The sequence below is a fragment of the Babylonia areolata genome, chromosome 1 (genome assembly GCF_041734735.1).
Source record: "Babylonia areolata isolate BAREFJ2019XMU chromosome 1, ASM4173473v1, whole genome shotgun sequence".
NCBI classification, from domain to species: Eukaryota; Metazoa; Mollusca; class Gastropoda; order Neogastropoda; family Buccinidae; genus Babylonia; species Babylonia areolata.
The window spans coordinates 30,152,107-30,178,684 of NC_134876.1; the positions used below are offsets into that span (position 1 = coordinate 30,152,107).

Here is a 26,578-nt window from a genome sequence, read left to right on the forward strand (position 1 = left end):
ATAATGATGTACATGTTTTGCAGTCTACTTCCCCCAGCTGTCCTACCTTTCCCAGACTGTTTTCTTCAAGATTTGTGTCCATTTTGCATGATTTATCACAATTCATCTTAATTAGAATGTATTAACATGGAAAAAAAAATAACATCCAACTAATCCATAAACCAGTTAAAATGCTGAGCAGTCTTGAAAAATGTAACAGAGTGAATATAATCATACAAACCAAAACAATGTTTGCTGTTATGCTGTATATAATGGAACTCATTACATGGATTTCTCACAAGAAAAAAATAAGTGAGAATGAAAAAAGAAAGGGGAGAAAAAAAGAGAGAAAGAAAGGAAGAAAAAGAAAAAAAAAAGGAGAGGAAAAAAAGGAAAGAAAAAGGAAGAAAGAGAACAGAAAAAAAGGGAAAACACAAAAAAAAAAGATAGTGAGATTTAACCCCTTGACTGCTGAACCCTGATGAAGAGAGATCACTGTGGAATGCATCTGAAACAGAGTTACTACCCTTTTGCGTGGTGTCACAGATTTTTTTTTTGCAGAACAATAAATACAAATGCTTAGCGCTTGGTCTCCGACCGAGGATAGGCACTATATTAGTATCCATATCAAATCAAATCAAGTGCACTATCAAGAGGAAGAAGTCCAAACACAAGAGTGGTGACAGTCATCCTGGCTTGTGAGCCCTTTTGCAGTGTTCCAGTATGGTAACAAAGCCCTTCACTAACAAGCGTAATCGTCAGCAGTAGTCAAGATGTTGACTGGGTTAAAAAAAAAAAAAAACAACGAAAAAACACAACAACACAACAAAGGAAACAGTTTGGAGGTGATCCAGAGTCTTCTTCCTGTTTACTGTCACACACAGTCAGTCCACATCTAGGTGACAAACAGCTGTAAGTTTCAAGGCCTGACCATGGGATGGGGCGTGGGGGGGGGGGGGGGGGTGAAGGGGAAGGGGTGGGGGTGCGGGGTGAGGGGTTCTATGCACAGGTCAGGCATTTGCTCTTTTTTTTCTTTCTTTCTTTCTTTTTTTTTTTCCACTGCAGATGTGGTGTTACCATACATGGGTCAGTCCGCACATTTTGACACCTCTTTCAAAACTGGAATGGAAACAGTCAGTAACATCTGGCTGACAACAGAGCTGTGAGTTTCAAGGCTTCAGATCAGGGCAATGGGGTCTATGCATAGGTCAGGAGGCATCAGCTCCAGTTGTTGTTGTTTTTTGTTGTCGTTGTTGTTGTTGTAAGTTGCTGTAAGTTGATTCAGCTGATCAATTAAAACCTACCCAAAACTTTTTTTTTCACACACAGAACTGTAAGTTGATCCAGCTGATTAATTAAAACCTCCCCACAAAAAAACTAAGCCAAAACCCTCTAACCGAACAACTTCACTCACCTTTCCATTCCTGACAAAGCTGCCTTCGAAGCCCTTGGAGAAGTGCAGGTCACAGATGGAGCCAAAGATGCGGGTCATGGTGGCGTCATCAAACTCGTCCATCGTCACGATGTTCATGTGGCGAGTCATGCGGCTGGAGATGTCGTTGCGACCGCCGCCCGGGGGTCCCATGGCAGAGACGAAGAGCTGTGTTTTGTGAAGAGAGCAGAGAGAGAGAGAGAGAGAGAGAGAGAGAATCAGTTCTGTTGTTATTTTCCTGACAAACTTTGTCAGTGTCTTTGGTTGCTATTTACAGTTCTATGTTTTTCGTTCGAAACAGATTATCATTATTTTTGTTGTTGCTGTTCATTGAACTGTTCCAGGGTAAAGCCTCTGTGTGTTTGTGTGTGTGTGTGTGTGTGTGTGTCTGGCGTGTACATGTGTGTGTGCTGTGCTGTGCTGTGTTGTGTTGTGTGTGTTTGTGTTTGTGTCTCTGTGTATGCATGTGTGTGTTTCTATCTGCATCTCTTTTCAGGTATTCAAATGTGTCAACTTACAGATAAGCCCCCCCCCCCTCCCCATCTATCCAAAACAATTCTGAAAACAAACAAACAAGCAAGTAAGACATACACTAAAAGTATAACATAAAAACAACAACAACAACAACAACAACAACAACAGCACAACAATGCAAGTTTGTTTGTGTTTTACTCACCACATCAGTCAGGAAGATCTTGGAGGTGTCCTTCTTGTCGTACCAGTGCTTGTGGTTGATCCACTGCCGCAGCAGCTCAATGGGTGGCTGGGCCCCGTACTTCTCCTTGGCCGGCATGCTCAGGTCGTCCACAAACACCACCGACTTCTTGTTCATGGGCGGTCCGTACACTCCTTTCCTCCTCCTGAACAAAGGCAAGGCAAGAAGATTATTTCGTGTGCCCCCTTGAGGCCATTGAAACATAAATACGCAAGCATCTTTCACACACACCATAATCATAAGCAAAAAGAGTGCTGTCAAAAAAGTAAACAAACAAAGCGATCATGTTGCTGTGGATTGTTTTTGGGTTCTTTTGGGGGGGTTTTTTGGAGGGGGAGGAGGGGTATGGGATGGGGGGACAACTAGAATTCTTTCTTTTTTTCTTTGATCATTCATAGGTTGAAACTCCTACATTTTCTCATATCTACAAGCAGGTTGTTGTTGTTTTTTAAATGACCATTTATACCCTGCTGCATAAGCAGCCATACTCAGGGGGTGTGCATGCTGGGTATGTTCATGCTTTCATATCCCACTGAACATTGATATGGATTACAGGACCTTTAATGTGAGTATTTGATCTTTTCCATGTGTGCACACACGAACGGGGTTTAGGCACAACCAGGTCTGCACATATGTTGATCTGGGAGAATGATAAAATCTCCACCCTTAATCCTCCATCTTTAATCCACCTGGTGATGGCAAAAGGATCGAATCCAGGATCCTCAAATTGAAAGTCAGGTGTTTCAACCATTTGGCTATTGTGCCAGTTGAGCAAAAGTTCTGACTGCTGAAACATTTTGTTTTAACTCCATCTATGAGATTTTTGACAAGCAGGGAAAACAGTCAAATACTTGAAATTACTCCATCTACCTGACGAAATCAAACTGGGAAATTTTACCTGCTTGTAATCTTTTTTTATCTTTCAAATTTTATCGCTACCTAAGACCCACCCACACAAACATGCAATGCACTCACACACAATACACACATATGTGTGTGTGTGAGTCTGACCACATTTACAACAAGAAAAGAAACCCAAATTCTTTCTTTGATGGAGAGAAAAATGAAGACAGTCTGTGAACAGGAGCCACTCACCTGTCCAATTTGGACATGATGATGTCCTGAGTCTGGTTGGCTGATGTCCTGGCAGAGAAGTTGATGCAGTTGGGAATGTAACTGAAATATCAAACAGAAGACAAAGTTACACACATGCATATGGGCACATTCACAAACACCATAATCTAAAACACACAGGTACACACACACACACACACACACACACACACACACTCACACACAAACACACACACACACACACACACACACACACACACACACACACACACACACAACACACACACTATACCATACACACCAGACTGCTGTAACTCAATACAGCTTTTTAAACTCAACCTTACACTGTTCCCTCCCATGCTACTCACCCGAATCATACTATCCCTTACCCACCCAACCATAATCTACTCATCACAAGTCCCTTGCCAATTCTAATCCTTTTCCCTCCTTACACCATTCTCCTGAACCACCAATCTCTACTGAGCATGCCATGGCAAAGTTGTTAGTGCCACCGGCTGATGATGAGAGGACATGTGTTCGATCCCGATGAAAGGTCGGGGTTTTTTGTTTTTTTCCCCCTCTCAGCCTGGCTGACACTGGGGTACATTATGAAAGTGTATCCTTGTCAAGTAGTCCCAAATCTAACCGGGCCCCCATTGCAGCGTCTTCATCACCCCGATCATCATTCAGTTTCAGTTTCTGTTTCTCAAGGAGGCGTCGCTACGTTCAGACAAAATCATTTACACTACACCACATCTGCTAGGCAGATGCCTGACATTCAGCATAACCCAGTTTGCTTAGTCAGGCCTTGAGTGCAAGCATATATATGTGTGCACCTATCAGAGTGGATTTCACGTTCATTGCCATGGGTTCTTTTTCAGAGCACCAAATGTGTACTGCACACAGGTTCTCGGTTCATCATCTCATCTGAACGACTGGACGCTCAGTTCGATTCTCCAGTCAAATTTGGGAGAAAGAGCGAGAGAGCGGGATTCCAACCCAGACCCTCACAGACAAGGTATTGGCAGATGAGCACCTAAACCATTATGCCACCTACCTCCCTCCTCCCATCAACCATCATCATTCAACACCACTAAAACATAGAATGTCCCAAATCCTGGGGCACCAATAAAAAAAAAACACAAAAGAAGGAACACACCACACTGCACACCACCCTCCCTTCACCAAGCCCCAAGGGAAGCCAAATGCCTGAAACTTACACGTCCTTGGGCAGCTGGATGAGGTAGTTGTTGGTGATGGCGGATTTGCCTGTGCCAGTGGGGCCGATGAAGAGGGTGGGGATCTCATGGGTGAGGAAGAGGTTGAGGAAGTACTCCTGACGCACTGTCTCTGGTGTCTCAATGATCAGGTCACTCAGCTGGGACATTAGAGACATGATCGGTTGTTTGTTAATTTTTGTGTGCTGTCCACATTCCCTTTTAACGAGGGGGCCTAGGCCTAAAGTGAATTCATCATCTTGAGTCTAGAGTCTGTATTGAGATGAGAGATGTGATGGTTTTCACTTGTTCTGAAGAGTGGAATGTCGATGATCCTGAAGAGGTGTGAGTGAGCGTGTGAACTGTATGCATGCATGCACGCAAATGCACACACACACACACGCACGTACCACACACACACAACAATCAGGAATATTTCATCCATGAAGGAAGTTAAATAACAGTATTAAGATTTCACACCAAAATTAAAACTTAAATACACACACGCACACGCGTGCACACACACACACGCACACACACACATGCACATGTACACACACACACCTAAAACAAACATAAAATAAAAGTAAAAAACAATCATGTATTCACCAATACACACATGAACATGAATGCATTACAAAGCTCAAACACCCACACACCCACATGCACACACACACACACATACACACATGCTCAAATGACTGTTAACGCATACATACATTGAATGCATTTTCACACACACACACACACACACACACACACGCACATGCACGCACACACACAAATAGTACCCCTCCACCTGCACCCCCACCCAGTTTCTTTTCTACCCTCCTCCTCACACACAACACACACACACACCCAGCCACCCATCCTCCCACCCCAACACAATCACACACACACACACACACACACACGCACACACACACACACACTTTCACTTACTCGCATGCGTACACAGTAATTCCCCCCCCCCCCCCCCCCCCCCCGACCCCCTCCTCCCACTCGATTTTTTTCCTACCTTCGTCTAATATCACTTACAGTGAAAAGACGTTAAACTAAAGAACAAACGAACACACGCACGCACGCACATACACAAAGTGATCCCTGGATCATGTTAACTCCACAACAGCACAATGTTACCTTGGTTCCGGCAGCAGCAGCAGCAGTCTGTGCTTGCTTCTCTCTGGTCTCCATCCAGGGGATCCAGTGTCCGCTCGCCTTCTTTTGGAAGCAGAAGTCAAATATCGTGTCTCGCTCAGGGAACGAGTTGCTCTGAAACACAAGGAGAATGTTCATATTGCACACCTGGGTAATGCCTGAACAGCAATGGCAAAGCAAGTGACCTTTCCTTTTTGTTATGAAGTGAAAACACACACACACACACACACACACACACACACACACACACACACACACAATACTGACTCTGGTTAAAACAGATCAAGAGACATGACTCAAAAAAGACAGATTTTTTTTTTTCAGTCACAGCAACAACAAAAATGAAGAAAATAATCAAATGAATCAAAATCAAGTAAAAATGGATTCAAATGAATCCCTTTTTGTGAAGTCTTTATGCTCTTAATCATGTTATTACAGGGACTTCATAAGAGCTATCAAAACAGAGACTTGATAACAACTTTTTGTCCGGGAAAGTCATCAGAGATGTACATGTTTAGTGCTACGGACCATTTAATAATAGATAGTAAGCACCCTGCTGCTCTCATGTGAAGGAAAAAAACCCAAAAACATAACAGACAGTGTAAGCAGTTGCTGAATTCAGAACAATGGCACTGTGAAGGACAGCTAGTCTAACTGTCCTTAAAAAAATAATAATAAAAACACAAAAGAACAAAATATAAAGATAAATAAAAGAAAACAAGAAAGGATAACAAGCATGATATTTGATGCATGCAGAAGATCAAATACACAGGTTAAAGATCATGCAATCCATGTCAGCATTCGGCAGCTTATGGATGGACATACCAGCGTACACACATGAAAACAGAGCACGGTTGCCTACATGGCATGGTAGAAACAGCCACACACTTTTGAAAAAGCCCACTGATGCGTATGAGTGGACATGGGAGGTGCAGCCCCAGAAGCACAAGAAGAAGAGGAAGACAAAGAAGAAGAAGAAGAAGAAGACAAAGAAGAAGAAGACAAAGACAAAGATGAAGAAGAAGCAGAAGAACCCAATCACCCACCTTTGTGATTTTGATGCTCTTGGGTTTGGGGTGAGCGTCATCCACACCGCTGATGAGGGTGCGGAAGTAGGTGTCAAACTTCTTCTTGCTGTCTCCCATGATGGTCCCTCCGATGGTCCACACCAGGGAGAAGAGGAACAGGCCCTGAAGCCACAGGGTCACCTGTGGAACACAGAATCAAACCAGTTTCAGTTTTCAGTCTCAGTCTCTCTCAAGGAGGCGTCACTGCGTTCGGATAAATCTTCTTCTTTTTCTGCGATCGTGGGCTACAACTCCCACGTTCACTCGTATGTACAACGAGTGGGCTTTTACGTGTCTGGCCATTTTTACCCTGCCATGTAGGCAGCCATACTCCGCTTATGGGGGTGGATAAATCCATACATGGAACGCCACATCTGCAAGGCAGATGCCTGATGCCTGACCAGCAGCATAACCCAACATGCTTAGTCAGACCTTGAGTGCATGCATTATATATTTCTGTACCGATCTGAGTGGATGTCTTCTACAGAATTTTGCCAGAGGACAACACTCTTCTTACCATAGGTTCTTTTTCAGTGCGCCAAGTATATGATGCACATGGAACCTCAGTTTATCTGAACAGCTGGACACTCGGTTCAACTTCCCAGTCAAACTTGGGAGAAAGGGCGAGAGCGGGATTCAAACCCACATCCTCACCTTGCATTGACAGACGAGTGTCTTAACTCTCTCGATACGAACGGCGAAAGAGACGACGTTAACAGCGTTTCACCCCAATTACCATCATCAAAATATTGCAAGCGGAAGGCTCTTATACTGAAGACGTGAATGTTGACAAAGAATACCACAATTCTGATGATGGAAGCTAAAGGCTGGGTCATTCAGACACCCACTGGACATCCGAGGGGTCTGTGTAGAGGAGAAGAGAGGACTGGCCGTACTGAGTGAGTTAACCATTCTGCCACCTTCATATTGCTTCATAGCCCAGTTGACTGCACAGGATTACCATTTCAGGGCTGAACATCTGTCAATTCTTATAACCAGTTGCAGAGAAGCCTATATGATGATATCAAAACGTCAATCAAAATGCTTTTTTTTTTAAGTGTGCGTGCGTGCGTGCATGCGTGTGTGCGTGCGTGCGTGTGTGTATACATGTGTGTATGAGTGCAAGCTCATGCCTTAAAGTATGTATGTGTATGTATTCCAGCACAAGTGCAAGCATGTGTGTGCAAAATTTTCAAAAACCAAAAAAGCAAACCCAATCTACAAATTCCACTGATAAGGTGCTTCAAAACCTTTCCTACCCACACCACCCACACAAAAACTTCCACCGCATACTTTGAAACCTTTCCTTCCCATACCATCCAAAGCCTTCAATACCTGCTTCGTAACCTTTCCTACTCATACCAGCCACACAAAACCTCCAACGCACGCTTTGAAACCTTTCCAACCCACACAAAGCCTTCAACGCATGCTTCAAAACCTTACACACCCACATCACCCACACAAAGCTTCCACCACATACTTCGAAACATTTGATAACCGCTCCACCCTCACAAAGCCTCCAATACATGCTTCAAAACCTTTCCTACCCACACTACCGACACAAAGCCTCCAACACATGCTTCAAAACCTTTTACACCCACACCACCCACACAAAAGCCTCCGCCACATGCTTCAAAACCTTTCACACCCACACAAAGCCTTCAACCCATACTTCAAAACCTTTCCTTCCCACACCACCCACACATGACCTCCAGCCCAATCCAGCCCCCTGACCTACCTGCTGTGGTGTGAGCAGTCCCGGGTTGGGCTGCTCGTCAACCTCTGAGGGGGGCGCGTTGACCGCCTCGATGATCTCGTCCATGAGGGCCGTGTACAGCCGCATCAAGGTTTGAACCAGGTGCATGTCGGAGGTGGTGATGAAGGTGCGACAGTTGCGGCGCACGTAGTCCAGGCTGGGCTCCACCAGCCAGTCAAACAAGTCCTGCACCAGCTCCTTCTGCTCCTGGCTCAGGTTCTGACCCACACAATCAATGGATGAAGAGTGGCGGTGATTGGAAATATCAGAGGCGCAATGAACAACTATTTCACCTTGGGCAGTATGTACTGCAATAAGTATCACAGACGTACAATAATGAAATGCTTCACCAAAAACAGTGTGTTCCGCACAAAATATCAGACACACAAGGAACCAAAAATTCATCTTGGGGCAGCGTATACTGCACAAAATTTCAAAAAGCACAATGAACAGACATTTCCCCATGAAGGTGCACACACATATTTACCTTGGGTAGCATGCACTGCACAAAATACCAAACATACAATGACCAAACATTTTACTGCAAAGGCACATACACACACACATGTACCTTGGGCAGCGTGAACTGCATGTAGGAGGTCATGAGGGGTTTCCAGCCCATCTGGTGAGGCTCCATGTAGATCATACCACAGCGAGAGACTGTGGCCGGAGAGGCCTGCTCCAAGTCAGCCGGCTCAAAGATGAGGTTCATCTTGTTGCTCATCTGGATGATCTCTCCGCTCATCAGGCACAGCTAAGCAACAGAGGGGTGTGTTTGGGGCAAGGGTGGAGGGGGTGGTGATTTAATTTGAAAATGTATGGTATCATATAACAAGCACACACAATTTCTCCCTGAAAAAAACGTCAGTTATGTGAACATGGAAACATCTTGAGTGGAAATTTTAAAAAAAATATATATTGCACATTTCTGTAGGTCTCCCTGTTCTTTTCTATAATTTTTTTTTCAAAGTCTCACAGTCACCCCTCACTTTGTAAATTTTCTCAGTCTATTGAAAAAAAATCTTTTTCTTCTCTCTCTCTTACTCGCCCCGCCCCCTCCCTCTCTCTACTAGTAGCAGAGAAGCAGTAGTATTTACCAACGTTTTTATTGTTGTGTCATCGTTATTGTTGTTATTGTTGCCCCAAGGACAGGTTGGAAGACAGGGCAATGGCTAAAATCTTTAACCTTGAGTAATAAAGTTTTTGAATCTTGAATCTCCTTTTCTTCTCTTTCTTCCCCCCCCCCCCCCCCCCCCCCCCCCACCCCCCCTCTCTCTCTCTCTCTGTGTCTGAGATCACACATGGAGGAAGATGGCAGAATGGTTAAGACGTGCAGCTGCCAATACAGTGAGTCCATGAGGGTGTGGGTTTGGATCCTGCTCTCCCCCTTTCTTCCAAGTTTGACTGGAAAATCAAACTGAGCGTCTTGTCTTTTGGATGAGACGATAAACCGAGGTACTGTGTGCAGCATGCACTTGGCGCACTGAAAAAGAACCCATTGTCTTCTGGCAAAATTATCCACTCTGATTGGTCCACAAACATACAAGCATGCAATCAAGGCCTGACAAGCGCGTTGGGTTATGCAGCTGTCATACTGAAAACTGAAAACTGAGATCACTGCGATGTCTTTGCAATACCTTTTTGTTGTCATCCAGCACAGTATTCATGTTCTCGATCCAGACAGCGTCCACAGGGCCGTCAAAGAGAATCCACTTTCTGTCGTCGTTGGGGTTACTGGCGTACTCACGGAAAGTGTTGGCCAGCACACCTGGACACACAGAACACAGGATTCTCAGCAGGTAACATCAACATCTGTCACTACTCAACACATAATTGATTACTTTTCTGTTTTGTTTTGTTTTGTTTTGTTTTTTGTTTCTGCTCCTGTCAGAAAAACAGCATAAATGTGATGTCTTAGGAGAACAGACAGCTGACAGAGCACACACACACACACACACACACACACACACACACACACACACACACACACACACACACACACACATCACCCCAACAACCCCTACAAATGCAACCCACCACATCATTCTCTTACATTAACAATGTTCACACTGCATATTTCTACTACCACACAACACCAGGGAGAGAGTGACCGTCAGTCCACTCACGGGAGATGGAGTCAACACGTGTAGTCTTCCACATATTTTCTTGCATCAATGACGTTCACACTACACACTTGCACTAAACTTCCCTTTCCTGCATGAAAACATCATCGCCGATACAACACCAGAAGAGAGACTGACCGTCAGTTCACTAATAGGGGATGGAGTCAACACATGTAGCGTACCACATATTTTCTTGCATCAATAATTTTCGCACAACACACCTGCACAGAACTTCCCTCCCTCTATGAAAACATTATCGCCTATAGAACACCAGAAGAGAAAGTGACCATCAGTCCACTCTTGGGAGATGAAGTCAACACATGTAGCCTACCATGTATTTTCTTGCATCAATAACGTTCACACTACACACCTGAACTAAACTTCCCTCCCTGCATGGAAAACATCATCGCCAATAGAAACACCAAGACAGAAAGTGACCATCAGTCCACTCATGGGAGATGAAGTCAACACATGTAGCCTACCATGTATTTTCTTGCATCAATAACGTTCACACTACACACCTGAACTAAACTTCCCTCCCTGCATGGAAAACATCATCGCCAATACAACACCAAGACAGAAAGTGACCATCAGTCCACTCATGGGAGATGGAGTCAACACATCTAACCTACCATATACCACAACACCAGAAGAGAGACTGACCATCTGTCCATTCATGGGAGATGTGGTCAACACATACATGTAGCCTACCGCGTATTTTCTTGCATCAATAACGTTCACACAATACACCTGCACAGAACTTTCCTACCTCACGGGTGTTCAGTGCTGGCACTTTAGTTGGCCCTGCGAAAGTTCGTGAACCCAGGAAGTAGGGCATGGATATAAATAAACGCGGCTGACAAACAGGCCGCGCCAGCGGCACTCGCTGTACGCTTGTTCAGCGGTAAATCTGCTTTGTTTCTTTCGCGCATCATCTCCTCGGATGGATCGGAAATAATGACTAAAGAAGTGGTTTTCTAAAAAGAACACAAAATAAGCTTTCCATTGACTCCAAACACAATATGTTTTCTTACATAGCGGTTGTTGCGGCAACGGCTGAAACATAAATGAAGAAAGAGAAGAGAAGGATAAGCAGAAACATGATCGCAAAAATCGTTAAGTTTAAATCCCTCTCTAAGAAAACAGGCGTTTAGCACAATAACATCGTAAATACACACAGAACATATAGCATGCCTGCATGCCGATTAGCTTACCTTTTGAGTTGTGCAATTTTTCTTGGCAGCACAACAAACGTTTAAATGAACACACTGTAGCATGGTGAGAGTGAGCAGCAGGGGGATGGAGAGCGGGGTGAGTGTCTGTCGGCTTATGGCACTGCCGTGCCCTTCATTCCACGAGAAAGACGAAGAATTTTAAGGTAAAAAAAAAAATGAAACGATGATGTTGATAAAATAATGAAATTGTGTAAATCTAATCAAACTGCACTCCAATAATACAACCAGCAATAGCAATAATTCAACTTTCTGTAATCGCTGCAGGAAATGTGTGGATGCTGTGAAAAGGTGGGAAAAGTGGGGCGGGGGCTGCGGGGCCGAGTGAAACAAAGAAGGCAGTGTCCCAGTTTGGCGCGCGGGGCCAGAAATACCGCGGCGAATGTGCCGGTCAGTGCAGAGTGCGGTGGGAAAGTCTGGCATTACAAAATTTTTGACCTAAGACGCTAGACGCTGCTCGGCCAACTAAAGAGCCGGATTTTGTGCTCGGCTGAGCAGCCGTGACCTGCATGAAAACATCATCGCTGATACAACACCAGGAGAGAAAGTGACCATCAGTCCACTCATTTGTATTTCTTTTTATCACAACAGATTTCTCTGTGTGAAATCCGGGCTGCTCTCCCCAGGGAGAGTGCGTCGCTACACTACAGCGCCACCCATTTAAAAAAAAATTTTTCCTGTGTGCAGTTTTATTTGTTTTTCCTATCGAAGTGGATTTTTCTACAGATTTTTGCCAGGAACAACCCTTTTGTTGCCATGGGTTCTTTTACGTGTGCTAAGTGTATACTGAACACGGGACTTCGGTTTATCATCTCATCCAAATGACTAGCATCCAGACCACCACTCAAGGTCTAGTGGAGGGGGAGAAAATATCAGCGGCTGAGCCATGATTTGAACCAGCGTGCTCAGATTCTCTCACTTCCTAGGCGGACGCGTTACCTCTAGGCCAACACACCACTCATGGGAGATATGGTCAACACACATGTAGCCTACCACATATTTTCTTGCATCAATAACATCCACACTACACCCTTCCACTAAACTTCCCTCCCTCTTAAACCATCATCGTCGATACAACACCAGAAGAAAGAGAGACAGACTGACCATCGGTCCACTCGTGGGAGACGGGGTCAAAGCAGCCGTACAGCTGCCCCATGGTGATGGCCTTGGGGTTGATGATGCGGTACACAGTACGGAACTCGTCAAAGGTGGCCGCTGCCTGCAGGTCTCCCAGCGCCTCTGCCAGCACCTGGTAGCTCATGGTCTTGCCTCCCAGTGGCTCTCCCACAATCATCAGACCGTGACGAACCAGAATCATCTCATACACCTGCAACATAGCCCATGATTTATTATCATACACATTTTGTATAGTACAAACTGGCAAATCAAAAGACATTCATTTTGAGCCATTGTCTGAGATAATTCAAAGCAGTAAATAATTTTTTTTTTTTTTTTTTTTACAAAGCGGTCAAAATGGTTGATGATGCTGGTGTGATGTAGCTGCTATTTTTATAAGGATGTATTATGAACAACAGATTTTTTTTCCATTTGTAAAACACACACACATATATGTGTGCATGCTCAACCACTCATACATACACACAAGTGCACACACACACACACACACACACACGCACACACAAGTGCACACACAAATGCACACACACACACACACACACACACACACTTACACAAATACACAACCACATACTGATGAAGCTGAAGCACCTATATCTAAAGCAATAAATCAGCAAACAAAAGCTAAGATCCAACACTGACATCCAACACTGACAGGCACAGCACAGAAACAGAATCAGACCTGGATGATCTTGTCCAGGAACCAAGGCACAGGCTGCAGCTCCCGCTTGGCACAGTTCTCTTTGAGGGCCTCCATGAACACCCCGTAGTCTGGCTTGGGCAGCTCCACACCGGGGAACAGGTCAGAGATGATGCCGTTGAACAGTGGCACATCCTGCACACACATACACACACATAACACACAGACACATAACACACAAACACATACAAACACACACACACACACACACACACACACACACACACACACACACACACACAGAGTCATACAGTCATGATTGTATTCAGAAATGGGCGCAAGAGCTGAAATGTCAAAGTATTGCACTTTCAATCTACAGGTCCTGAGTTCCAATCCTGGTTGCACCGGCACCTAATGCGTTAAGTGTGGAGATTTCTCCAGATGGACACACACACACACACACACACACACACACACTCACACACACACACACACACACACACTCACACACACACACTCACACACACACACACACACACACAACATTCGTGAATACACACCGAAAACACATTTAATCCCGCTAACAACTGACATTCCACAGTCACATAATAATGTCTCCATGATATACCTGAGACAGGAATTTGGGCAGGTTGACATCATTGATGGCCTTGAGAAGCAGGACGGACTCATCCTCCTCCATGTACTTCAGCTTGAGGTTGCCAGCAGCCGTCAGCACTGACTTGACAGCTCGCATGCCGTAGTCGTAGTGGTGTTGAGATGACAGCTGCTCCGAGCACAGGGTGTAGGTTGCCACAATCTTGTTGGACAAGCTGCACACAGAGAGGTATTACATGAATACATGATGGATGCAATAGCCGAGTGGTTAAAGCTTTGATGCAATAGCCAAGTGGTTAAAGCGTTGGACTTTCAATCTGAGGGTCCCAGGTTCGAATCTCAGTGACGGTGCCTGGTGGGTAAAGGGTGGAGATTTTTCTGATCTCCCAGGTCAACATATGTGCAGACCTGCTTGTGCCTTAACCCCCTTCATGTGTATACACAAGCAGAAGATCAAATACACACTTTAAAAATTCCTGTAATCCATGTCAGCGTTTGGTGGGTTATGAAAACAAAAACATACCCAGCATGCACACCCCCAAAAGCGGAGTATGGCTGCCTACATGACCGGGTAAAAACAGTCATACACATTAAAGCCTAATCGTGTACATATGAGTGAATGTCAGAGTTGCAACTCAAGAATGCAGAAGAAGAAGAAGATATGAATAAACATACACTCAAAAGAAAAATACATAAAACGCATCCATAATGGCTTAGGAACAAAAAAAAAACCATAGATATTTGTATCATGAGGATACACATGTACTCATAAGAAAAAAAAAGAACAAATACTAATAAGAAAAGACATAAACACATACAAAGAGGTTCAGGAAGAAAAAAAACCGATAGATATTTATATTATGAGGATACACATGTACTCATGAGAAAAAACAACAACAACAGACAAAATCTAATCAGAAAAGACATACACATAGGGACCCAGAATGAAAAATGAGAAAACAAATTATTCCCTCTTTTACTCACCACATATAGATATACATAAAATGATTTCCTGTCTTACTCACACATGAACTATGGATGCACACTCTCATTCAAACATATGGACTATTCCCCCCCCCCCCCCTCCTTCTCTCTGCTAACCTCCCCCCACACACACACACTCCCCCGTCTCTTTATTTCTCTCTCTCTCTTTCTTTTACCCCAGGGAAGGGTGGAAAAATGACACGAACACTTGATAATCTCAAAACCCTCGATATAAATGACATTTTGTTTCATTTTGTTCGATTCTATTTCATCTCCACTTTTCCCCTCCCTTACTCTGTTCCCAGTGTTCTGCTGACTAAAATCCTACCTTCTGGCATCCACGAAGCCCATGGAGTAGAGGACAATTTCTCCAATCATGCCATAGTCTGGCACCATCATGGCCACTGTACGGAACAGCACCTGCACAATGGACACATCGTCAGCCAAGTGTGACATGACCACACAGCCGTCCTGTGCTGAGTTTGTAGGTGACTGAATATTTGGACATAGCAGCATGTTACATCTCTGAAATTGTCATGTAAATGTATCTTTGTGTAGTGATGAGCAAGTGAGTGTGTGTGTGTGTGTGTGTGTGTGTATGTGTGTGTGTGTGTGTGTGTGTGTGTGTGTGTATGTGTATGTGTGTGTATGTGTGTGTGTGTGTGTGTGTGTGTGTGTGTGTGTGTGTGTGTGTGTGTGTGTGTGTGCGCGTGTGGGTTTCCATACACAAAAGTGAATTTATTCCCAATTCCCATTTGAATAAAAACTTTCCAATACCCTACCCAGACCGAAATATAACACCTTTTTGCCTTCATAGCCCCCCCGCCCCCCCCCCTTTTTTCCAAGACAAGACATTTCAAGAAACCTTATAGGGGGTACATGAAAATGTTATAAATGAAAAATATGAAACACGTTTCATGCTGATGATAATGATATGTATACTTATATAGCACCTATCCTCGGTCAGAGACCAAGCTCTAAGCGCTGTACAAACACGGGGTCATTTGCACGACAGGCTGCCTACCTGGGTAGAGCTGACTGACGGCTGCCATTGGTCACTCATCATTCATTTCCTGCATCATTCAATCAGATTTCAGGCACGTACACATACACACTCAGTCAGACATGTAACATTTTACGTGTATGACCCTCTCAATCACTTGCATCAGCCATTACTGACTGCTTGGTTGGGGAGTGACATAACAGCACAGCTCAGAACACCCCCTCACCTTCAGGTTGTCAGGCAGCTCCTGACGCCCGGCGTACCCAGGGTTCATAGTGATGAACATGGTGCAGGTGGGGTCCAGGGCCAGCTCTGTGCCCTCAAAGATGAAGCGCTTGAGGTTGGCGGCGATGGCCATCTGGATGGACTGAATCTGCTGGGCCACCACCGACAGCACCTGGCATGGTATCGACATAGTTGGTTAGCATTCCAGACCTTGTTAAAACATCCAGCACCTGACGTGACATTGATATTGCTTGTTAACAATCAAGACAACAGCACCTGATGTGACAGGACACTGCTGTTTACATTCCAGACAAAAGCACCTGATGCGACATTGACATTGTTAACATTCCAAACAACAGAACCTGATGAGACATTGACATTGTTTTTAACATTCCAGACAACAGCACCTGATGTGACATTGGCATTGTTAACATTCCAGACAACAGAACCTGATGTGACAGGACACTGCTGTTTACATTCCAGACAAAAGCACCTGATGCGACATTGACATTGTTAACATTCCAAACAACAGAACCTGATGAGACATTGACATTGTTTTTAACATTCCAGACAACAGCACCTGATGTGACATTGGCATTGTTAACATTCCAGACAACAGAACCTGATGAGACATTGACATTGTTTTTAACATTCCAGACAACAGCACCTGATGTGACATTGGCATTGTTAACATTCCAGACAACAGAACCTGATGAGACATTGACATTATTGTTAACATTCCAGACAAAAGCACCCGATGTGACATTGACATTATTAACATTCCAGACAACAGAACCTGATGAGACATTGACATTGTTGTTAACATTCCAGACAACAGCACCTGATGTGACATTGGCATTGTTAACATTCCAGAGAACAGAACCTGATGAGACATTGACATTGTTGTTAACATTCCAGACAACAGCACCTGATGTGACATTGGCATTGTTAACATTCCAGACAACAGAACCTGATGAGACATTGACATTGCTGTTAACATTCCAGACAACAGCACCTGATGTGACATTGGCATTGTTAACATTCCAGACAACAGCAACTGATCTGACATTGACACTGTTTATTCACATTCTGGAGAACAGCACCTGACGTGACAGGACACTGCTGCCTTTAGTCCAGCCAAAAGCACCTGACATGACATAACACTGTTGCTTTCATCAAGCCAAAAGTACATGAAATGACATAACACTGATGCTTTCATCAAGCCAAAAGCACCTGACATGACATAACACTGTTGCTTTCATCAAGCCAAAAGCACCTGAAATGACATAACACTGTTGCTTTCGTCAAGCCAACAGCACCTGAAATGACATAACACTTACTTTCGTCAAGCCAAAAGTACATGAAATGACATAACACTGATGCTTTCATCAAGCCAAAAGCTCCTGACATGACATAACACTGTTGCTTTCATCAAGCCAAAAGCACCTGAAATGACATAACACTGTTGTTTTAGTCCAGCAAACAGCACCTGAATTAACAGGCCACTGTTGTTCACAGTCCAGCCGAAAGCACCAGACACCATATCACATTGTTGCTAACAGCACCTGACAACATTTTTGCTTGAAGTCCAACAGCGCCTGACATGACAGGACATTGTTGCTTATGGTAAGGGAATGGACTGGGGAGGCAGAAAAAAGCAGAAAATAGTGAAGAGAAAAAAAAAACAGGCAGAAACAATGAGAGTAATAGAAAAGCGGAAATTTCCAGCACAAAATTTCCAGAAGGCAGGTGTGGTATTCATACTGGAAGACCCTCGGCATCACACAAAGGATGACAGTACCTCCAGCTCGATGCGGTTGAACTCATCGAAGCATGCCCAAGCCCCAGCCTGGGCCAGACCCTTGAAGAACTTGCCCATGGCCTTGAAGTCCAGACCGTCAGAGCAGTTGAACACCACACACTGGTCATCACAGAAAAAAAAAAAATTCATAAATTTATTTTCTATACATTTGTAACTGACATAGAAAGGAAGGAAAAATCACATTGGCATATCTCTGATATCATATCATTCCCTATTCCCCAAAACAGAAAAAGGCTGCACACACAACAGTGTTAAAATGGTCATATACAAAGATTAGTCCTTCATACAAATATAATGTGGGAGTTGCTAACCTGTGAATGCAGAATAAAAAGAAATTGTTCCCAAAATGGATAGATATCCAAGATCAGCTTTTAACATTTGTTTTTGAGTCTGTTCAACACAACAAGAAGAACATCTTTACAGACAGAAAATTTCATGAAAATGTGATATACTACAAAATTAATTACTCTTTTCTTCTTTTTTTTTAAGTCACCAAATCAAATTAATGTTTGAGAAGGCCTTAGCTTATATTTCAGTTATGAAAATAGCCACATTGACATTGTAAACACATAAACCATGTGTGGAAACCAGCAATACCTGTTTGGCCACAGCCTTGGCCAGATCTTTGCAGGTCTCAGTCTTGCCAGTGCCAGCTGGGCCCTCAGGGGCACCTCCCAGGTTCAGCTTCAGGGCTCCCATCAGGGTTCTGGGGACACACACACACACACACACACACACACACACACACACAGAGAGAGAGAGAGAGAGAGAGAGAGAGAGAGAGAGAGAGAGAGAGAGAGAGATTCTTTGCAATTGACTCACTAAATACTGCCAGTTAGCTCCCCTGACTTTCCCCACAAACAATTCATTTGTATGGGAAAGAAATAAAATCGCCCCAGAAAAAACAAATGTTATAATTTACAAACAGAAAACTTCAAAACTGATCAGTAGGATAACAAGTTAGTAGGGGACAAAATATAAAACTTCCTGTCTTCTTATGCTAACATACAGTGAGATGATGAAAGTATTCATATTTTTTGTTTGAAATTTGCATATGCTGATGACATGTAAATGAATCCAGGAAAGCACAAAGAGTTTGAAACAGATTAAATTCAGAATCTAAAACAGCCATGATAGGGCCTGTTCATCTAATTCTGTTGTCTGCCTTGTGACTGAGACGAAACTGGGTCAGACGCCACTGTTGACATGCACTGTTCACGTAAACCAGTCACCTCGAAAATAACTCTCCTGCTTGCGAGCACAGCAACACACACTGCATTTACTGGTCGCAGTGGAGAGTGGAAAGGTCAGTTAAGATATTCTTAGCTCATAACTTCATTATGGAAATTAGGTGCCACTCCATAAATTCAAAACTATCTTCGTCTGCAACATTTGTAAACAGCTGGGCCCCAATCGAGGCCTTTCGTCTGGAGTGAGTTAATGATATAACTTTTGAGGAGCGACAGTCAGTGTTTATATACACTCCTTGAAGCAGATTCTACTGTGTATTGCTTCACTGGTTTTTGATGAAATGTGATTGTGTATCTTTTGCTACATTGGTGACCCAAATGTGGAATTTGATTGCATGTGTTTCTTAACAAATATAACCTTCACTGCAAAGGGAAAAATCATAATGATGAGAAGAAGAACAACAACAAGAACAAGAACAAGAAGAAGAACAACAAGAAGAACAAGAAGAAGAACAACAACAACAAGACAGAGAAGAACAAAAGCAAGAAGAACAACAACAACAATGACAAAAACAAGAAGAACAAAAAGAGAAAGAAGAACAAGAACAACAATGACAAAAACAAGAAGAACAAAAAGAGAAAGAAGAACAAGAACATGAAAAAGAAGAACAACAAGAAGAATGTGCATTTACACAGCACTTAACCTGCATCTCTTAATTGCATTTAGCAATATATGTGGTAGAATAAGACGGGAAAACTATTTAAAATGTTAAGATACAAACACACACACACACACACAAAACAGGGCAACATCACTCACAACTTACACCCACACTGTCTGGCGGAAGAAGGATACATAGTTATAAGTGTTGTCTGAACTAATATCTTTTAGGTTAGATTTTTTTTTTAATGTAAAGTAGAACAGTGTCTGATATTTTATGGCAGAGATTTCCAAAACCACAGTCCCTAGTGTGCAAGTATTCGGAAAACAATGGGACTGGCATCTGTAACACAGGATCTCAAACATGCGTGTGTATAGCATAAGAATTTTTTCACAAAAATTCTGAAAAATGAGTACAGTAATTATGTTTTGATTATGACAAAAACATTCCTTTAAAAAGATTCACATGAACATACATGCAGCAAGTTACAAATCCAAAAATAAAATCAGATACCAAAGGTGACTTGGTACGCAATATAAACTGAAAACAAAAACACCACTTTAATCAACACTCCGGCCCCCCTCCTCAACAACCACCCTCCCACCCCACCACCTGACTGGAAATTCTTGTGACTCAGTCTTACCTGTAGCACCTGTCGGTTAGAGGTGTGATGACCAGACGTGGTGTGTTGCCCAGGTACTCGTAACCGTACTTGATGTCTGTGGTGATCATGCGAACGATAACGTCCTCTTCCCAGTAGTACCTGAGCTGAGCCAGCCAGCTGAAGTCATGGGCACTGCTGATGTTGTCTTTGGTCATCTGGGCCACCACATCACGGGCTGCACATGTGCGTGCACACACACACACACACACACACACACACACACACAGAGCTCTGCATCATGAACAACTGCTGAAGGGAATAAACCATGACACTTCACCCCCTATTCCAGCCATCATGCCTCATGCTCCTTACTACAAAATATCTGTGGTCAGCCCTGGTAGCATCATCTGATGGGTATGGCAGCCAAGTAGCTAGAGGAATGGACTTTAAATCTGAGGATCCTGGGTTTGAATCACGATCATGGTGTCTGGTCAATTAAGGCTGGAGATATTTTTCTGATCTACCAGGACATCAAATGTGCTGGCCTGCTGGTGCCTGAATTCCTTTTATGTGTAAACGTATGTAGGAGGTCCAATACATATGTTAAATATACCACTATCCAAGTCAGCATCTGGTGGGATATGTAAACAAGAACACACTCTGCATCCACACACATGAAAATGGAGTATGGCTGCATACACAGCGGATTGAAAACAGTCATGCACATTAAGCCCACTCGTACATACAAGTGAATATATAAGTTGCAAACACAAATGCAGGAGAAGATGCAGGAGGAAATAACCATTAACACATCACCCTGACCCCACCACCATCATGCATTCCATCCCCTATGCCTCATACCCCTTGCTGTGGTCAGTCCAACCCTCTTTACTTCAGCACACAACCCAGCACTGAGAAAAACAATGGCATTAGCAACATTCTGCCCGGTATCTGCTTGCCAAAGTCTCAGGTAAAGCAAATTTAATCATTCTATCCTTAAAAATTCATTTTCTAACAACAATCAATACATGTACAAATGATGATATTATTCTCTTTCCATTTTGTGAAGAAAAAAAAAGAACTACTTACCGTGTACATCAATGACAGTGAGAGCGCCGAGAGTGATGCGAGCACCAGACTCCAGTTTGCCTCGCACCAGTTCCACAATTTCTTCAATCTGCTTGTTGCTCTTCTCCAGGTATTTCTGAAATTGATGGATAGTTGTTGTTGTTGTTTTTTATAAAAAAAAAAAAGCTTTGTTTATATTGCAGAAGGACATTTCACAATATTCACCTCAACACATCCGTACCTCTTCCAAAGCATAAACACAGGGACCATACTCAAAATTCCAGATTCACACAATCATCCCATTTACTTACAACATCATGACAGTATTCTTATAAAAGACAATGGTAAACTGTATAAATTACAACAACAAAAACAAAATGTTAGAGCAAGTTCAGCAATCATGATTAACTCTCCAAATTACAACAACAACAAAAAACGTACTAACCATGAAGGATGAGATCAGGAACACAAGGTACAACACACAACATACAACATGTTCCTTTTCTAGATGTATGATTACAATAAATACAGGCTCATTTTTGTGATGCAAATACATTATACGCTTATACAAAAAATAGCAAGTATGCACGTACCTAACATGTTTAAACAAAAAAGTCTTCTACATACAACACACAACCAAAAAATGAAAACAAACACAGAGAAAATATGTATATCAAAGAGAAAAACAACAAAAAAGAAGAAAACAAACATAGAAAGATTATGTATATCAAGCTTAACAAAAAAAACAAACAACAACAACAAAAAACAGAGATAGTATATATATATATATATATCATACATATACCTATACCTATATCTATATATTTACAGCTTTGTCTTTTGTGAAGGACTATGATTCTCAAGCTAGGAGGCAAAATTGTACGAGTCTTAAAACCTGCTTGGCAGAGAGAGTTGGGGTGTAACTTGGGCAAGACACTCTCCACTATAATCAAATTCTAGCCCAGACAGTCAAGACAGCAGTTTCCTCCTCTGCTGTTCTGATAGTCATAGTCGGACATGACTGACTATCACACAGTAAATAGGTATACAAATATCTCCCTTTTTTTTTTTTTTACCTGTATAAATATGTAACATACACATATACAACAAACCCATAGAACGTGATGCCTAAACTGTCAGCGACAAGGTGCCCCACAACACAACGCCTACCTGCAGCCCGTCCTTCTGCCCCATGGCCTCGATGACCTCAGTGGTCCAGAAGATGGTGGACACGCACAGGATGACCTGGCCGGGCCACTCGATGACCCAGCGCTTGCGGGGGGAGTCCCGGTAGGCCTGGATGGAGTCCAGCACCACCTTGCGCACGCTCATGATCATCATGTCCTCCACCTGCAGGAGCCACTTCTCCACCATGCCCTGCACACACACACACAGTGGCACCAGGTGTCAGGTTGTTGCTTCCTCTGCGGCTGTGGGCTGTGTCCCCCCAACTTCACTCATATGTATATGTGTATATATATATATATAGAGAGAGAGAGAGAGAGAGAGAGAGAGATGTGTGTGTGTGTGTGTGTGTGTGTGTGTGTGTGTGTAAGTACTGGTAAACCTAAGGATGGTGTCTTTCTTTCTGCATATGTAAGTTTGGCTTCTTGACTGGTATTTCAAAATTCAGTGCTGCTACCATGTCTGTTAATATATGCAAATCTAACTACGAACTACAGATTATGTGACTTCAAATGGCACTCCTTCCCCCGTCCCCCCCAAAATAAGGACCATAACTGTCTAAATGGCAAAAAATTAGGGTCATACATATAAAAGCCTGCCCACATATATGAGCAGACATGCACCCCACAAATGCTGAAGAAGAAGAAGAAAAGACCTTTAAACTGACAAGTATAAGTAAAGTTACACAGCATTAAAACCAAAGGTAAATGCACGTGGAAAAGCATGACTCACCTTGGCTTTGGCTGGGAAGATCTTGTTTACGAAAGGCACAGTCTCTTTTTCTGCGGAGATCATGCCGACAATCTCCTGCTGCTCGGTGAACTCCAGCTTGTGGATGCCCTCAAAGCACTTCTTCAGATGGGGCTGTACACGGGTGGGGTCCTTGGTCTCAGACAGGATCTCCAGCAGCTCATCATTCGACAAGAAGAAGAACCTGAAGAAACGGCAAACGTTTTGAAGATTATTGTTACTTTTCATCATCTGACACGAATTAGAACCTACAGAAAAAAAAGTAAATGATTGGTGTATTGTCAACACATCCATAGAAAGCTTGGAAACTAGATTCCCCCCAAAAAAATTTGTCCCCAAAAGGTTTACGGTCTTTCTGTTGTTGTTTTTCTCCTGTTCTGTCTTTTTTGACATACTTCTTTTTTCAAATAAATAAAATACCATAAGAGGAACAGCCACAAGTCACAGCATTTACAATATTATCCACCTCATTTAAAAAAGAATATACAAAACTTATAAATCTCAAACATCAAACTGGAAAAGCAATTCTTTGTCAACACACTGCCAATATATTTTTTTCAAGACAGCTGCAATTAAATAAATTCTTAAAACAACAACAACAATACACAAACCTAATAAACAAATCACCAGATGTCTCATAGCAAGAAAGACTCACCTGGGGAAGTAGAGACGCTTCTTCTCCAGGTAGGCGTTAAGGCCCTTCTGGATCTCCTCGAGGAGGGTGTTGGCCTCCTTCAGACGGCCCAGCATGTTGTTCTGGCCCGTGGCCACCAGGCAGTTGGTGTCCTTCACGGTCTCGGTCATGATGTCCCGCCAGTAGGAGTCCACGATGCCAAACTTGCGCCCTTCCTCTGGCATCTGGGCCATGATGTCCTCCGAGCTGAAGATGGGCTCCAGGTACAGCCATGTGGCTTGGCACTGGCAAGGGAGGGTGGAGGGTGAAAAAAAATATCAATCAGTCAGTTGGATAAATTAGCCAAGTCCAATCTAATCAATTCTAATCTCCATAATTTCTCAGTTCATATTGCTTGAACCATCTAAATCATCTTGGAGTGAATAGACAATAAAACAACATGAAGAAGAAGAAGAAAAAGAAGTTGCTTAAAACTAGGGTGTGAAAATATCAATCAGTCAGACTGATCAGTCAATCAATCAAATCAACTCTAATCAATCACTCAATCAATATTGAAGCTTGACACTAGGGGTGTGGGAAAAAATCAGTCTGTTATATTGATCAATTGAACAGATAAAACTTTAATTAATCATTTTGCTTGACACTGGGAGGGGTGGCACTCTAATAAATCCAATAACTGTCAATATGATATATAATTATAGTACAATATGATACAACACAACACAATACAACAGAAAACAATACAACACAACACAATACAATTCAACACAACACAATGTATGACAAACATACAGACCCCGAGAGGGGAATCACAGCTCACCCTGAACCACACAGTTCAATACAATAAATACAACACAACAAAAAGCAACGCAAAGCAACACAACACAACGCAACGCAAACGCAAATGCAAACGCAACGCAATGCAACGAAACACAACGCAACACAACACAACACAACACAACAAGAGAACACAATGTAAGACGTCTAGACTAACAGACTGCAGAGACAGGGATCACAGCTCACCCTGAGCCATACAATACGATACAATAAATACAATATGATACAATACAACACAACACAATACAACACAATATCAAGAAAGAAGACAAAATACAGCGTTCAATAATGAACAAGAGAGGCAAGGCCTTCAAGACTCACTTGTGATACACTTAAAAAAAAAAAATCCAAGCTTTTTATGTACTGAGTATAATTTCAAATGTAATGTTTAAGATGAGAAAGATCAGTTTAAAGCAAATTAAGTCCCCTAGCATTAATTACAGAGTAATTTCCCTTCTTTACTATCTGCACCAAAACGTTTGCAAAATAAATAAAACTTCCATGCTTAGCAAAAGAAGTTCCTGTTTGAACAAAAAATGATAATAATGACTCCTCTTGTTGTTGGGTCAGAATATCAGTTCAAACTGCCAAGTTTAGAGAATACAAAAAAATATAAATACAACAGTAAATGCAGTTTGCATATAATTAGGCTTCATTTTTTAAATTTTTTTGTGCCCATCCCAGAGGTGCAATATTGTTTTAAGCAAGATGACTGGAAAGAACTGAATTTTTCCTATTTTTATGCCTAATTTGGTGTCAACTGACAAAGTATTTGCACAGAAAATGTCAATGTTAAAGTTTACCACAGACACACAGACACAGACACACACACACACACACACACAAACCGAACACCGGGTTAAAACATAGAATCACTTTGTTTACACAAGTGAGTCAAAAAGGCAGAACTTGAGCAACAACAACCCTGAGCTTATCTATTGTGCTCTTTCATATGTCACAAATAATCAACAAACGCAATGGCGAAAATAAACACAATATCTGATAGTGGAAAGGAAAGTTGAAGTGCAAAACAAAACTAACAAAACAAACAAAAATAGCACTTCTACAACCACTGATAACAACAACAAAAACAGCAGTTATAATGATAATAATAATAATACAATGGAAAGTGAACATCACCTAAAGCATAATGTACTAGGAGAGAGAAGGAGAGAGAGAGAGAGAGAGAGAGAGAGAGAGAGAGAGAGAGAGAGAGAGAGAGAGAGAATGCAAATGGTTTATTCATCAGGCCATGAAGGCCTTCATGAAGGGGTAAATGAACAACTACCATTACAAAACATTCAAGAACAAAAATCACACTGCAACAAAATAATACTTGAAATGAGAAACAATTATTCGTGACATACTACGAAGTTACAATTTCTCTAAGTTGAGAGAGAGAGAGAGAGACAGAGACAGAGGGAGAGACAGAGTGAGAGCGAGAGGAGAGAGAGAGGGAGAGAGAGACA

The 26,578-nt window shown here is 42.6% G+C and overlaps 1 protein-coding gene across 1 annotated transcript in view; it reads right to left on the reverse strand.

The window, feature by feature from the left end:
• LOC143281620 (dynein axonemal heavy chain 3-like) overlaps window positions 1-26,578 on the reverse strand; it is a 101,366-nt gene that overhangs the window by 47,422 nt on the left and 27,366 nt on the right. Inside the window, 21 exon segments of the mRNA XM_076586869.1 lie at window positions 1,394-1,579; window positions 2,088-2,271; window positions 3,222-3,302; window positions 4,421-4,578; window positions 5,558-5,689; window positions 6,622-6,783; window positions 8,381-8,617; window positions 8,970-9,152; window positions 10,036-10,166; window positions 12,858-13,080; window positions 13,573-13,725; window positions 14,159-14,360; window positions 15,458-15,549; window positions 16,359-16,529; window positions 18,159-18,278; window positions 18,777-18,885; window positions 20,675-20,870; window positions 21,725-21,839; window positions 22,874-23,080; window positions 23,621-23,822; window positions 24,294-24,556. Of these exon segments, the coding sequence (XP_076442984.1) occupies window positions 1,394-1,579; window positions 2,088-2,271; window positions 3,222-3,302; window positions 4,421-4,578; window positions 5,558-5,689; window positions 6,622-6,783; window positions 8,381-8,617; window positions 8,970-9,152; window positions 10,036-10,166; window positions 12,858-13,080; window positions 13,573-13,725; window positions 14,159-14,360; window positions 15,458-15,549; window positions 16,359-16,529; window positions 18,159-18,278; window positions 18,777-18,885; window positions 20,675-20,870; window positions 21,725-21,839; window positions 22,874-23,080; window positions 23,621-23,822; window positions 24,294-24,556 (3,507 nt within the window).